The following is a 16,109-nucleotide window of genomic DNA, read 5'->3' on the forward strand; positions in this document are numbered from 1 at the left end:
TAAAGTCCAAAGTCTGTTAATTGATTTGGCAGAAGAAACCTCAAGCTGCAAGCTGTGTTGTCTGCAAATGGGCACACGCTGACCTCCTCTACCTTCCCCTGCCAGATGCCAGAGCTGAGTTACTTCGGCTTGAAGCCAGGAAGTATACAAGCTAGTGAGTACATGGACACTCACAAAAATTTCAGCTTTTGTACATTTACCACAGACTCAAAGCCCTTTGAGGCTGAGCGATGCCGTGCTCAGGGTCCTCAGTGCCTTCTTCAGTGATCTCATTCCAGAGGGACCTATGCACAAACATATGCTGTGCAGCTGAATGCAGTGCTATGTAATCTGATGTGGATATACCTTCACATCTCGATCAGAGCCACACTCAGTCACCACTGAAGCAGAGGTGGACAAACACCAACTTGCCCTTCCATCTGCAAGGGTTAATTTGGTTTCTTGACATGCATTGGCAATTCAAAACAAATTTATACATTACATTCATGGCTTGCCCTCTTTTGTAGCAGTCATTCGATACTGGTTTGTGCAGGTAGAACAACTGTTCCAAATCTGTAAAGCTCCAAAAAAAAAGTGTCCAACCAAATCACTGGACTGGGAGCACCTTCTCTCACAGGGTTCTCTTTTATTATTTATCACAATATAGTGCTGTATGAAGTATAAATTGGATGTGGGGTTGTCATCTTTTCAGAAAATGAAAGCTACAAGGCTTCTAGCTATGTAAAGTATACATGAGGAAACAGGTGAATATAGGCAAACCTTATATACAAGTAGTCTAACATGCTGAAAGTAAAGCAACTTATGATATAATTATACAGATCAAAAATTAGTCCTGCTGAGTTAAATAGGACTTACTCCCAGGTAAGTGGGTAGAGGATCGTTCTGTTAATATATTCATTTCATGTAGACTAAATAACAATATAAACAAAAATCAAATGTATGAATGCTTGTCAGTCATCGCCAGTACCTTTGCATTCAGCCAGCTACAATACAGGTAGATGGAAACAGATTTTGCCTTACAGAAGAACTAGGTGTAATACTACCTGTATGCTTTTTAAAAATATATATCCATGAGTAAATGTGGTTAGAATGTCTTTAAAATCAATCAGGAGATGCATGCAAAGGCTGAACATTTGGGCAACTGTCCTTTACAAGGAAAACTGACTGCCTTGTGATCCAGGGCCACAGCCTTGGGTTCTATCCAATGGTAGTGTAACTCAAGTTTCAACCACTTCAGTGGGTTTACTTAAAGTTTACTTGCTAAATTTAATTACTAAATTGATGCAACTCCTTTTTCCTTTTTAATTCTTAAATAAAAGAACATTTTCTATTTGTATAACACTAGTATGTCCAGATGGTTTAGAAAGACAATATATGGTTAGGGAACTTGTCTAAAGGCCAAATTAGTAGCATTTAGAAAGGAAAATGTAGTATACCATTTGGGTCCCACAAAAATCTGAGAATTTTAAGAGGTCTGCGAGTTTCCATATCTGATATCCAGACAGAATGACAATTCTAGACAGAACATACTGTGTATTCTTCTGCGGAGAATATTTCAAAGGAAGCAAATCATTTCCTCATACACAGAGAAACTCTGGTAATGACAAACAGCATAACTAGTTATGCTAACATTTATTAGCATTTGTAGTTTGACATGATTTGCATCATATAAACCTATGAAGGAAAATGTATTTTTAGAGGATGCAACAGCAGTTATTCTATTCAAGGCACTTACAAATGTGTACTCTTTTGCAAGTATTGGTAATTGGTGACAATTTTGCTATTACCTGTTTAGAATAGTGCATTTTCAGGTAATTTTGTAAGACTGAAAAAAATGGTTGGAAGCGCAAAGTTATAGAAGCACTTACATTTGCACTGTGATCACTTCCACTAACACAGATGACATCTTGTTTTTGAATTGTCAGTACCTCTTTTGTAAGCTTCAGTCGGATTTCATAGGAGTTTTCAGATATTTCATCATATAACAATGCAATTCCAGTTTTTGTCTGTAGAAGCAAGAACATTAAAAAGATCAAATACATCAGATACATAAGCCTTTAAAATGTGATAAAATTAATTTACAATTTATGTCTTCCGTGTCCACAATAGTTTTATTCATTTGTTTGTATACAATGGTATGGTTTGAAATAGTAACAGATCAGAAAAAGCCAAGTAGTGTTCCATATCAATCTTCATTGGTTGCCTAATCCTATCACCTGATTTAGCTCTTGCACACAAGCAGATTCTTGCTATGCAACATCATGTCCAAAGCAATTTTTGCAGAGCTGTACATTTCTTCCAGCCCAGAGACAGAACAGTGCTGATGCAGTATTGTGCCCAAGTTAGAACACTGCAGGGGGTTAGGTAGTGAGACAAGATAATGCAAATACCTGGGTCTCCCACTTAAATATAGCATGCCTGTACTTCCGTGAAGAAGAGGCGCTGTTGTGTCCAGAGATATTGGCATCTTACTGGACAGTGACCAAGGATAATACTGTGCCACGTTTAACCAGCCCCAGAAACACACCATTGCTCTGTGCTCTACTGGCATCTTTGCAAGCTTGTATACAATCAGCTTGGTATTTAAATAAATTCAAAACACAGTTTGAACCCAATATTCAAAATGTACACATTAAAGCTGAGACATAAGTATTTATCTCAAATTGTTCCAATTGTTTAAATCAGGCAGAAATAGATAATACTTTAACCTTATAAATGAATTAATTTACACAGGATTGTTCCCTCCTTTTTGATAGAAACATCACCTTTTAAAACTTTATTTTAATGAGACAGATATAATTAAACCAAAGGTGGCTGACAAAGTACTCATTGTTTTCTGTCACTACATCAAACATAAGTAAACGTAGCTAAGAGACAACATACAGAAGCTGCAGCAAACAAACCATAGTCAAGACCATCAAATGGAGGAAGAGAAAAAGTGGCACTTGACCAATATAAAAGGCAAGCACTTTAGTTCACAAGAAGAGAACAGGGAGACACACTCCCATACATTTAGGTCACTTTGCACAACATTTCATAGTTTCAGAAGGAACCATTTTTCTACTCAAACACTATCAGTTCTCTGCAAAAATGTACCTCTCTGGTTTAAAATGGAAGACAACAGTTCAGTGGTACAGCCCATCCTTCTCTCTTAAAATACGCACTGTGAATAATAAGAAAAATACTACTTCATGCTATCTCAGAAATAGGCAGAAAGCACTAAGTTTACTACTTATCTAGCTACAAAATGTGGCACGGGACAAACAATGAGAATAGTTATGAAGATCAATACCCACGTACACTCAGAACAGAAAGATCTACAGTCACTAACAGTATAATCAATCGTCAAGGATGTATATATATTCACTCAGTGAATATTTTTGCTTTTGCTTGAAAAGATGCCAAACACATTGCAAATGAATACCAAAAAGAGCGAGTAACATAAGTATTTTTCAAGTGAATAAAAAAGTTAAAAAGTCTGCCAACAAGTGAAGACCAACTGCAGAATTCAGCTGCACTCAGAAAACAAAATCTGACATCCCTACATACATTGCATATGTGTCAAAGATTGTACTTTTTAGGTGAAATCTGAAAAGGCCCTGCTCTCAAATGATTTTAGAATGGATAGGACCAAGAAGCGATTGACAAGTCAAACCAATAAAAAGCTGGAATTTCATTTTGGAATGAAGCTGCATCAAAGTCAACAGCAGTTATTGCAAAGGAGTAAGATTTCATTTGCATAATACTACCAACCTATTTTTACCCTGCATGGAGTGAGAGATGCCTGATGCTCAAGGAAGATTCCAAAAAGCAGGAGGCACTCAAGAACCTGTCATAAATACAGGGCTTTTTTTGTCATAGAACGCACCGGAACAGTGTTCCGGCACCTTTTTTTCCAATGGATTTTACGAAGTGATTTTGAATGGAGTAGCAGATCAGCAGCACGCATCATTAACATAGTGCCTGCAGGCTGCAATTGTGCCTGCTATCTGATAGTGAGAGGTAGCTGCTTGGGATGCTGCCCCGCTGCTCGGCTTGGGATTGATGTGTGTGCTTACTGCCGGCTGGGCTGGGATGTGAGTTCCGGCACCTTTTTTTTTACAAAAAATGCACTGCATAAATATATGTTGGCTACTGAAGCACCACGGTAAAAGATCAATCTATGCTTTCCAGACTACAGCAAAGCCTTTGACTGTGTGAATTACAAAAGATCATGGATGGTTTTGAAAGAAATGGGTGTGCCTCAGCACTTCATTATCTTTATGTGTAACCTGTATCGTGGACAAGAAGTTACTGTTAGGGCAGAATATGAAGAAACAGAATGGTTTCTTATAGGCAAAGGTGTCAAAAAGGGTAAATTTTATTTATCTGTCAACTTGTTCCTAGAATATAGCATAAGGAAAGTTGGATTAGGATCAAAGGAAGGAGTGAAAATTGGCAGCAGATCCCTCAATAATTTAAGATATGTATATGATACCACTGCTGCAGAAGGCAGCAATGAATTGAAATGATGGCTGGGAAAAGTAAAAGAAGAAATGCAAAATCAAGACTGCAGCTGAATATTAACAAAACAAAACTTAGAATGACAAAAGAGTTATGCACCTTTAATGTCGACAGTAAGAAACTGAAATTGTGAGAGATTTTGCATACCTTGGCTCAGTCATCAATTCAAATGGAGACTGCAGCCAAGAAATTCAAAGAAGACTGGGACTTGGGAAACCTTCAATAAAGGACCTAGAAAAGATCATCCAGTGTAATCTGGACAGAGCAGAAAGCTGACAGAGAAAAAGTAGATGCAATTAAAACATAGTGCTAGAGGAGAGCTTTGTGAAACCCCTGGAGCGACAGAAAGGAACAAGTAGGTTGCAGTTCAAATCTAGGCAGGAATTTCCTGGAAGCAAAGATGACAAAACTGAAGTTGTATTTTGGGCCCATCATGAGAAGGCAAGAATCACTGGAGAAGACAGTAACACTAGGGAACATTGAAGGCAGAAGGGGAAAAAAGGAAGACTAACTATGAGATGGAGAGATTCCATAAAGGAAGCCGTAGTCTTGCGTTTATAAGAGCAGAGCAGGGCTGTCAAGGACAGAATGTTTTGGAAAGCTTTCACTAACACGATTACCAGGAGAAACAACTTGACTGCACTTAACAATCACCAATCTATTGCAATTCACTCTGGAATTTGTAACTGAAAAGTGCATGAGCAACTGAATAAATACAACATCCTAATTTTTCAGCATTGTTCTTGTTCCAAGCCATCAGGTTGAAAGAGGCTGTAGGAAGACTGTTAAGCTATAACTTTCCTTACAAAGATATTTTTTCCAGTAAATTAGTGACACCATTTAAAAGAAAAATAATTAATGTATTATTTTAACTTGACTAAGGAGATATATTCTGATAACACATCTCATACATGTTTAACAAAGCAGTTCAATACGATCAGTAGATTTTAAATTACCATGCATTAATATCCATTTATACTCATTAGAAAAATACTTAACTAGCAAAGATCATGCAACACAAGTAAAATCAGCCATCTTTAGAAATTGAAGTGTATTTTTGTATTCTTTTCAAAATGAGAATGAAAAGCATCCTGCTAGCAAAATGAACAGTATAAGCCTATGCATGTCTATTCAGACTAAGTTCTACTAAGTAATGAGACTGACTTCCAAGAAAAGCTAAATAGAATTGTGGCCTCAAAAATTCTTCATATTCCGTTTTCATATTCTAACTTGAAATTGGACAAACAACAAAGTTCTGTTCAAATGAGAAAAGTATCCAGTCTTTGATAATTTTCTCACGGAGCTCAGAATCTTCTTTTCAGTCCTGAGGGATATCCAGTTACATAGATTGTAGAATGTGTGATAACAGAAGTATGAAAGCATTTTAATTGCAGACAATGAAATATATCTAACCTGAGGGAATGTTCAGAAAGTCTAGTGTTTTGAGCAGAGGGGCAGTTTGAGAGCACCTGGCTAATTTCCCCCAAGTCCCTCCAATATAGGAAAGTAAATTGAATGTACACAGCTTGCAATAAAACATAACACTTCCTCTTAAACACTATTAAAAGAACTTTAATTTGGACCATTTAGATTTACTCATAAAAACTACTCCCTTGGTTTTAGTGAGTACTTGCATTACTCTTGAGTTAGATTTATACAATGAGTCTGAACCGAATGTGAGCAATGAGATAGATTTATGCCCCCTTATAAAACAATCCAGATTTATATAGCGATACCGATGGTTGGTTGGAATCCATCTCCCTCTAAACTTAATGGAAAAACTAATGCAGCCACTGCTATGTAACAGAGTAAAAACACACACACAAATATCAGATGCAATTGTTATCATAAAATATATTGGGCAGAATTGTATGCTTAAGACTTTTAAAATCCTTAATCTTGATAGCTATGTATTTTCCACAAATAATTCACCAGCATATAATCATACAGTGAAAGATTCCACAACCAAACCACGGATTTTAACAACTAAAACAATTAAATACCAAAACAAAACAAAAAACAAAAACACCCCACCCATAAAAACCTGTTTAAAAACTAGTCTAAATGTTGGGCCTTACATATCATAACGCTGAAATTAAATAATGTTTCTAAAGAGTGCAGTGCTTCTTTCCACTTGCCAAATAATTTTTTTTAAAAAACCAGTAGCTCTGTAGTTTTTTTTTCTCAACACAAAGCTAAGGGTGCATATTCTCAGCCCCTTCCGCTATACATAGAATGTGCCTCATTTATACAGAAAGACGCTCAACAAAAAGTCTTGTTAAAAATAGCCCTGGGTTATAATATAGGCATTTTCTGCTAATGTCATTAGCCTTGGAACAGGAGTGATTAACAGCTGGTTCTCAATCTGTGTGATCTTAATCATGAGAAAGTAAGCAGTAATGGCTTGTTTAATTACTGTAAACACAGTGTGTCACCAGCTAATTAGATATGATTGATTATTGTCAACCTCATTCTCTGCTCAAGGCATCAGACACAAACATTTGAATTCAATAATACATGCTCAGAATGAACTTTCAGAATGTCACTTTCAGTAAAATGACAGGTATTAAGGACAAAAAAATGTTGCCACCACTTAATGTGATATCGAAGAATCGCTAGAAGAAAGTCAGTGACATTCAGACAGGCAATTATGCTTTTAAACACCAGAAAACAAAACTCATAAAATATCATTTTAAACTGAAAGGTAAGTTTGAATAGTTTAGCATTAGATGTTTAAATGCATCTTTGCAATGTGGACAATTTCAATTTTTCAGCAAGTAAACTAGAAAAGCCCAACAAACAAAACAAAAACAGATTTAGTAATTTTTTTTTTTTTTAAAGTAGCAACTGACCGCTATGAGAGCACTGATATTGAAGGTTAGCGGACAAATCAAATAATAAATTAAATATTGAATGTTTTTAAAACTATAATATTTCAGCTTATTAGCCAATCATAATTGGCATTCTTATCTTCCTATCTAAAACATAGCTATACAGAGTAGCTACTACTGTTGACTTCATTAATTATTTGAGTGATACAATTACCTCCTATAATTTAATTGTTATTGTTAATTAATTTTTATACAATCCCCTAGTTGAATCTCCCTGGGAAGTTCACAAAATAAAACTTAAAACTATACAGTACATATCATGATGAAAAATATATAAAAACATTTATACTTATTAGTATTACACTGATTTATACAGTTAGAATTTAGACCAGGCAAAGTCAATTTTGTAAAGAGCTATGATAATGATGCTCCCTTGAGTTTTTTGCATAAACAGACTACACAAGCATGCTTTCCCCCAGGTTAACTTAAAAATTCATCACAACAACTAAACTAAGCTATATTTCAACAAAACAATTGCTGAATAAATATTTTCTTGGATGGAATACTTATGGAATACTCAGGTACTCTCCATAGAATCATTTTTGAAGATACTAGTACCAGATTGCCAAATTAAATCTAATTTAAGAAAATGCCCTCTTTAAATTCTAGGTTAATATTTTTATGTTCCCCAACTCTACTTTAAAGCAGAATAATGATAAACCATCCTTGGTCAGCATGTGCATTATGGAGGGAAGGGATGTTGTGTTCCTCAACAGAAAATGGGTTGCAAACTGAAACATCTAAGGTCTGTAATCCACTCAGTGAATGAGAGTGAATTATTCCTTTCCCTGCCTCTTCCTTCTGTTTCTTGACTCCCTTGTATCACTTGTTAATGACTGAGTAGAGCTTTCTGCAGCAATTTATTCTTGCTGGCTTATAGCACATTTTGAAAAGATGCAGCTTATACCCCGAAGAAAACTATTACAGGAAAAGAATGTTCTCGAAGAAAGTTTCAGGATCCTGTTAACTATTGCTGGGATCCAAACCGCACCCCACAAATCTGTTTCCATGCAGGCAAATAGAGAGGGAACATGCAATCTTTTCTTCTAGTTGCAATGAATGAACAGTATGTGAGCCCTCACTGGATTGTTCTTCAGTTTGTGGATACCAGGCTTACCAAAGCTAGGGAAGAAGCTTCCCTCCAAAATAAATCTAATCTAGCAAACTGCTTTGGATTGTGTTAGGCAGAAATAGAATTCTTTAAGTTTCTTCTGTGATCTCTGGCATGGTATTTCTTTTCTTCTATTACTCATCTGCACAATTGCCAGTAGGGATGTTCCCTTTGTTAGGACTGAGATATGGCAAGAAAATAAATAAAGAAACAAGAAGTATTTCAATATTAACATGAGTAACTACCTTGGTAGATTAAGAACTACATGGTTTCGATTTAAACATCAGGTGCCATTAATAAAACAGCTGAATCCTGCAGGAAGCTCTTTTAAATCTCTCATCAGAAAGGTAAATAAGAGAAATAGAAGCATCTAGAAGCCAAAGGTTGAAAAACTAGCTGCCCTTGAAAATAATCACATAAACAAGAAATCTACTGGGAACAGATTATTGAAAAGTTGGGCTAATAGTTCCAAAGAAAACAAGCAAAGCTAAGACATGATGGATAAGAGATTACAATATGTCAATATAGAATATTCAGCACTATTCAGTATAAAGACAGCTTATCCATACACATGGCACAATTCATTGATCAAGAGAACTGCATATTTGCTATAGAAGAGCTTCCAAGAATTAATTTCCAAAATGCAATTTCCTACTAACATTACACAGTCAACATTACTTACATGGAAACAAAGTAAAATTATACCACCTCTCCATGAAAAAGATATTCTAATTTCTTCTATGGATATAGCATGCCAAAATACAGCTTGAACACCAATTAGCTTATGCGTTGTTATTTTGAATAGGTTATCCTTGAAAATAAACACTTCTCTTGGTAGTTTCTAGGGTGGCCACGTTCTCTCTTACAATGTCTGAAGGGCTGCTAGAGAAATGTTCTCTTGTTTGATGGTCTCTTTCGTTTAAAGGTTTTTCCAGTTCAAGTCAAGTTTAAAGATAAAGAACTATCAGAAGGAAGAACTGGGCCTTGAAATTGCTCATCAACAGAACATGGAGGGCAGACAGAGCAAAGCACCCTGGTTCTTCAACCACAGTCTTCCATATATGATGAGATAGACTGCATTTCTAATTAAATTTGCATAATCACATCTAAATTTGCATCTATAAATAAAAATTAAGCTATGCGACTTCTGTGCAAATAGAAGTCCTGCTTTGTGCCTGCTTGTTTGATGATTCCCAAACAGCCACCCTATAGTTTTTCCAAATGGTTACAAAAGGAATACTGCATGCTTACCTTTCTCTTCAGTTACCATTATTTGGGTGGGAGGTGAGATTTGCAAGTGTTCCCCTGAAAGTATTTCAAAAGCCATGCTGCACTGAAAGTGAGATTTCCGAGCTTATTTCTTAAAAAATGCAATGAGAAAAAGACCAGATTCCCTCCTTCATACTAAATTACAGATGCAACCACAGATACAGTCCTTCTCCACAATAATTATGTTTGCATTTTGCACAGGCTGAAGCTGTTCAGAGACATGAGAATGGGCCTTATCTCTCTAGCACAGATGCAACCGTCTGCAAGAAAAATTAATGTGGCATGCAAGTGAGGAGGCAATTTTTACAGGCAGACAGTTCACAGCTGGACAGTCTCCATGGGAGTCTTTTCAGTGCAGGTGTAGGCACCATGGTAGTGCACCCTGGCCTAGACACTCACTCAAATGCCCTACCCCTTGCACCTTTTCTTCAGCTAACACCATTTCTTTCCAGCAGCTGGCATTGCTGTGAAACAGGCTGCTCTGACCTTCGCTACACCTTGCACAGCTGCCATTTGTGGGGATGCCCAGGACCATTTTTCAAATAGCCAAAGGTGCCCACAGCCCAAAAATTTAGCCCACCCCTTGTACTAGCCACCTGGGTCCAAAGAGGAGCTCATGCTTTATGATCTGCTTAGAGGAGAAGCAGCAATAGGAACCTGTCTGGATGCTAAGAGGTTGTAGCTAGCTTGTACACTCTGCCAAGATTTCCTACTTCCTAGATTTCAGTACTGAATGAAACGGATTCCACCTAATCAGGGCAATCACCGGATCTTACTGGCTTGCTGTTTCACCTGAGCCTTGCCCTCCTGTGTTCTGCTTCAGGTCTTATTCTGTCCTTACTCAAGGCTTGTTCTCTGGTCCTGCTTCCTGGTTACTCTTAGAGTCCAACTCCTCTTTGATCCTGGCTCCCAGTTTCTGGCTGCCCACCCTTTTGAGAATGCTGCTCATGGCCCAGCCCCGACACCTGTACCCAACTCCCCTGAGCCTTTCAAGAGGTTACAGATTTTCCCTTCTTTTGTAATCCCAGACTATGCATGCTGACTACCCTAACCGCTAATTCTACATTTTCAGTCTCCAGAGTCCCATCCGCAGATTCCCTGTGTTCTCCTATGTGATCCTGATTCCATCTGGATCCTTTCCGCTTCATTGCAAGCCCCATATGCTGCTCCACCTTGGAATCATCATAATCCCCACTCAAGAGTACACTGTACAAGCGAACAATAGTTTTTTTAAAAGTGCCTAACAATTGTCCACAGTCTACAAGCTGAGAAAACAATACATGGTTCCAGCTTTCATGGGTTCAAAGCCCCATACTGAGAACTTCTATTTGCATATGGAGAGTGCAGAGTCACATACAGCTGGAGCAAAAGAATCAGAGACCATAGGAAACACAGCTCACTATGTTGCCTGATAACAAGCTCATTGTCCAAGAAATTTCGTATGAGCAAATTCAGGAATAAGCAAATGGCAGGGTAAAAAAAAAAAAAAGGCTTCCTCTGATCCCTTTCCAGCTTTTTCTTGTTTTAGTTTCTTGTCTGGAGCACACACAAAGCAACTGCTAGTCAACTCAACAAATAATTTGCTTGATTTGCATAATCAGCAAATAATTTGCATTATAAAAACTAGACTGCTTGGATTTTTATAAGTACAACCATAAGATGGATTTTTCTTTCCCTGGTGTGACAGCCTCTGTCTCCTTTCCAGATGCCAACTAAACTCCCATGCTACCTGGAAAAATGCAAAAAGGGGGAAAGTTGTACTAGAGAGCAGAGCATTACTGTCTCTGTGATTTATAAGCAATTTAGCACACTTTGGAGTCTCTCTCTCTCTCTCTCTCTCTCTCTCTCTCTCTCTCTCTCTCTCGGTCTGTATCGAGCAAAAAAAGAAAGAAACAAAAATCAGCAATTTTTTAAAAGTCATCTTTTTTCTTTTGGAAAAAGAAGGTTGCTGGGAGGAGATTGTAATAGAAATTGTCCTTCTTTATTGTCTGGACAAACTGTCCGTATTCCACAGCAAGATGCAAGGCCTAACACACACAATCACTTATGTGTCACTGCATTGTGCTCTCTCTTGGCAATAGTCTTACAAAATGTGCACCCCTTCTACCAAGTACAGACAACTAATTAAGGCTTGACTTAAAATTGCTACAGTTCAAATTCCACCTTTGGTACACCAAGTAGCAGCTGAAAATGATCTGATGAGATAAGAGAAGCAGGACATATTGCCATTCAGTAGAAAAGGGCATGCTTTGCATGTGTGGAGTTCCAAACTAAGTCAATTCACAGCATCTCTTGGTAGAGCTGGGAAAGCTCCCATCAGAAACCCAAAGAGATATTGCTGGCCAAGATAAACAGAACTGAGTTACATGACCAGGTAGCCTGACTTTATATTATAAGGCCATTTCTTGTGATCCTAATACATGGGCACATTGTTTCCTAATTTTAGACCAGTTTGAAAAATAGTGTGCATGAAGCAAAAGCCATCCTAAAAGGTTCATTTTGTTTAAGTTATTTACTTTTGGCTTAAGAGAAAGCCAACAAAAGCCACAATTCTGCAAAATCAACATCTGCATGCTGCACAGTAAGAAATTTGGGGGTGGGGGGTTAAAATATATCCAATCATTAATGACCCTTGTTCATCCCAAATTCTATAAGCACAGTTATTGTATAATTATGCCTTCAATACATAATTACCCCACACAAACATATCTTTTTGTAAAGTGCCATTTCTTTAAGAATTGCTTAGCATTCTCAAAGCAAATTCAGATAGCTCTACATACATTCTGTTGACAAATGGACTCGTTTTTTAAAGTGTATGTAGTTGACTTCTTTATAATACAAGTAGCCACCTAAACATATGACAGGGGAATAAGAAAATAATACAAAATGTCTAAACACACTAGAGTTAGTATTTTGAGACTATTTCCTCAACATAGTGTGACAACCTTAATGAAAATCAAACTCTGAATAGCTTGACAAGTGTCTCTTTCAATAAAAGCTCTTTTAAATGTGTATTACCTGTCAAAAGTGCCATCCACACAGGTGAGAAGGCAGAAGGTGAAATATGATGCAGGCAGAATATTTAAATATTAATTTCCTCTCAAAGGTATTTTTTGAAAAGGAGATTCATGGGGGACTGAAAAAACAGGTGAGAGTTTAAAACCAGGAAGCCATGGAGTTTTTTTTTAGGGAGGACAGGAGTAGAAATAACTGCTCCAAATTATTTTGGATCAGTTATTTTCTATTTAACTTCAGGGATTATTAGCATGGGGTGTCATGGAGGTCTTACTAAGATTTCTTCAGAATTGCCTCTCAGGTCAACCACTGTGATTATTTTAAAATGTGTTTCTGCATGTGCAGGAGAGTTGACAAATACTCTGAGGTTGGTGCTGCAGCCACCTCTTCCTTACGCTTCTAGAACCACACACTGGCAGACTCAGAACTTTGCTGGAAACTCCCATTAAATTGTCAGCATTAGCATTTTGTTATCACACCCTATAGAAATGAACACTTTACTTTTACACTTTACTTCCAACTCAGGCTCTTTCTTCTTGTTTTGCAAATGACCTTGCTATGGTAGTTGTATATGAAGGCCACCTTCTTTAGATTTCATCTTAGGTTAAATAGTTAACTATTTAATGTTGAGAAGGACCATTAAGGAGTAAAACCTGCACAGGAAACCTCTTTTAAATCATTGTTTTTTGATACAGAAAGGCAGTGGCCTAAAGATTCCAGGAAGCAGTTGGTCAGGCCTCCCCATTAATCTTATGAAGTAACAATACTTGGCGTCTAATATAGCAGAATCCTAATCAATCTCAGACTGTCGGCAGATGGTAAAACTGAAAAAAGTGGTGAATTCAGAAAGGTCATATGAACAAGCTGGCCCAAGAGGATGAAGCAGCAGAAGGAAGCAGTACACTGACATTGCACCTGAATCCTAACTAAACTTCTCATTGACCTTTCCCGTCATCTTTCTCCAGAGACAGGTTATTTTGATTTTCTAAAATTAAACTCTTCCATACTTTTAATTTTCCAAACATTAAATGAGTCAACACAGTACCACTATGTATCTTAAACTCTTGCTAAGAAACACACACACACACACACACACACACACAAATCCTGTATCTCTTAGTACTTTTAAAAACTTACTGCCTTAATACATAATACCCAATAAAACCATTCAAAAACATAAATGTTAGGTTTCCTTTTATTCTTTTTCAGGTAGGTGAAATTATGCAGACCGAAGGACAACGTAAGGCCCAGAAAGCCTTATGGCTAATAGAGCAGGTTAGAAATTTAATATATAAATACATCATAAATAAATTGGAAAGTGTTTGGGTTTTTAATGAGCAAAGACCATTGAGTTATGAGCAAAGGTGACTATGCAAACCAGATACAAGTAGCTCAACCCTAAAACCAAAAACTTTAACACAGTGGTGCAATTGTTGGACCACTAACAGTTGCTTTTGCAGTTTCATCCATCTGTTTGATGGCAGTTTGGAGGCTCACGTTTCATCAGTGGCCCAGGGCTGCTCTCTCTGCCTCTTTCTCTTCCTTTTCACAGCCAGCACCTCCACTCTGGTGCTTCCCCTTGTCTTTCCCCTCCACTGCTCTTCTTTGCCCATTGACTTTTAATGGCTTGCTTTAACACACTATCACCCTCTTTTCTCTCCTCCCTTCCCCTTTTCTTATACTCCATTACTAGCAGTAGCAGGCATTATACTGCCCTCCACACATTTCACCGTCTAATCCAAAAATATCCCTTTCTGTTTTCAGAGCCCATGACGAAGGGAGATGAGAGCTAATGAGGAGCATTTTGGAGTGGCACAATTCACACAGAAATTCTGAAACTGTGCCCCCAGAGATCCGCAACTTGCCACAATAAATTAAGCAATTAAAGATCTGGTGAATAAGCCCAGAAACATCCCACTGCTTTATTGGCTCTGGTCCTCTTTCCTCCTTCCCATTGAGCCTTGTCACATTGCAGGCCATCTTGGTGAGTTTATGCATCAGTTGTGATTGTATAATTGAGGGTGATCTTGAGAGATACAAAATAATTACTTGCCTTAACTGCCTGTTGCATCTCTACCATGAATCATGCATTGGAGTTCAATGACAATGCACGTTTTGCATTCAGAAGGTTCCAAATGCAAGAATTGACATCTCCATAAAGGGAAGAGAAAGATTCCTTTCTGACACTGGAAAATCACTGCCCGTAACTGTACATTATCAGTGGCCAGAGAAGGGATGTGCAAAAATACCAAATCTACTGGTAGCTCTTTGGATAACTTGTAATAGATCAGGAAGGATTCCAGTAGTATAAAAATTGCAAAATCCAAATCCTGCACTGTCCTAAATGATGCTACTGAGTAATCAAAATAACCAGGAGTGGACTTTTGTGCAGAAGGTTTACGAGAACCAGTGTGGTGTAGTAATAAAGAGCACAGGCCCAGGACTCAGGCAATCTGGGTTCTAGTGCCCGCTCAGCCATGGAGCCAGCTTAGTGACTTTGGGTCAGTCATAGACTCTTAGTCCAACCTACCTTGAAGGGTTGTTGTTGTGGGGATAAAATTGAGAACAGGAGAATGGAAGCCACTTTGAGTTCTTAAAAAACAAAAAAAGGAAGAACATAAATCTAATAAAAAAAATAAAACATGAGTTCCATTCAGTTTTGTTACTCAAAACATATTTCTGGGCCCAGAATTTGCTAATTCTAAGCATCTTACTTCTGATACAGACTCTTGTTGGTAGATTAGAGGATCCACCAGAAAGAGAGAGAGAGAGAGAGAGATCCATAAGCCTGAGAGCTATCTATCCCTCTGCATGACACAGGGGGAAATTCAGTAATACTTGGGAGCAAGTATTCACACCTTGCTCCCGATCCAGAAGCAGAAATGCAGAGAGTGGACCCCACTGTGGTGCCTACTCTTTCATGCAAAAGCACATACTTTTAGGTATGGGAGTGAATTTGTCTGTAATTTTAACTTGGAAAATAGGTGTGCTGCTCCCTCCCCAGCTACCAGTTTTCTCCTCCATCTGGTAGGGAATGGTCTTCCTTTTATTTACATAACCTCTTTACCAACTGTGATTCCTGTTCAGGTCCTGTGTAAGAGTTAGAGAAGCTTTGCCAATATAGATTTTGTAGAGAGAACCACTCTTTTCTGAGAAAGTATTTAGGGCTTTTGAGTATATCACAAAATCTAGAACTATACAGAAGTGACAGGCCCAAGGCTCATAAAATGTGCCATAGTAAGCCACAGCAGTCCCATGATAAGGTGACTGTCTGGATGCCAGAAATGTTTTCCTGTTTCTTCTCCATGTTGTTGGCTGCC

At 37.8% G+C, this 16,109-nt stretch overlaps 1 protein-coding gene across 1 annotated transcript in view; it reads right to left on the reverse strand.

Annotated features, from left to right (window-relative positions):
• SNTG2 (syntrophin gamma 2) overlaps positions 1-16,109 on the reverse strand; it is a 240,384-nt gene that overhangs the window by 145,094 nt on the left and 79,181 nt on the right. Inside the window, exon 2 of the mRNA XM_044419194.1 lies at positions 1,869-2,006. Within this exon, the coding sequence (XP_044275129.1) occupies positions 1,869-2,006 (138 nt within the window). The remainder of the gene's footprint in view (positions 1-1,868; positions 2,007-16,109) is intronic.

This window comes from Varanus komodoensis, unplaced genomic scaffold (assembly GCF_004798865.1).
Source record: "Varanus komodoensis strain SLA01 unplaced genomic scaffold, ASM479886v1 scaffold10, whole genome shotgun sequence".
In the NCBI taxonomy this organism is placed as follows: Eukaryota; Metazoa; Chordata; class Lepidosauria; order Squamata; family Varanidae; genus Varanus; species Varanus komodoensis.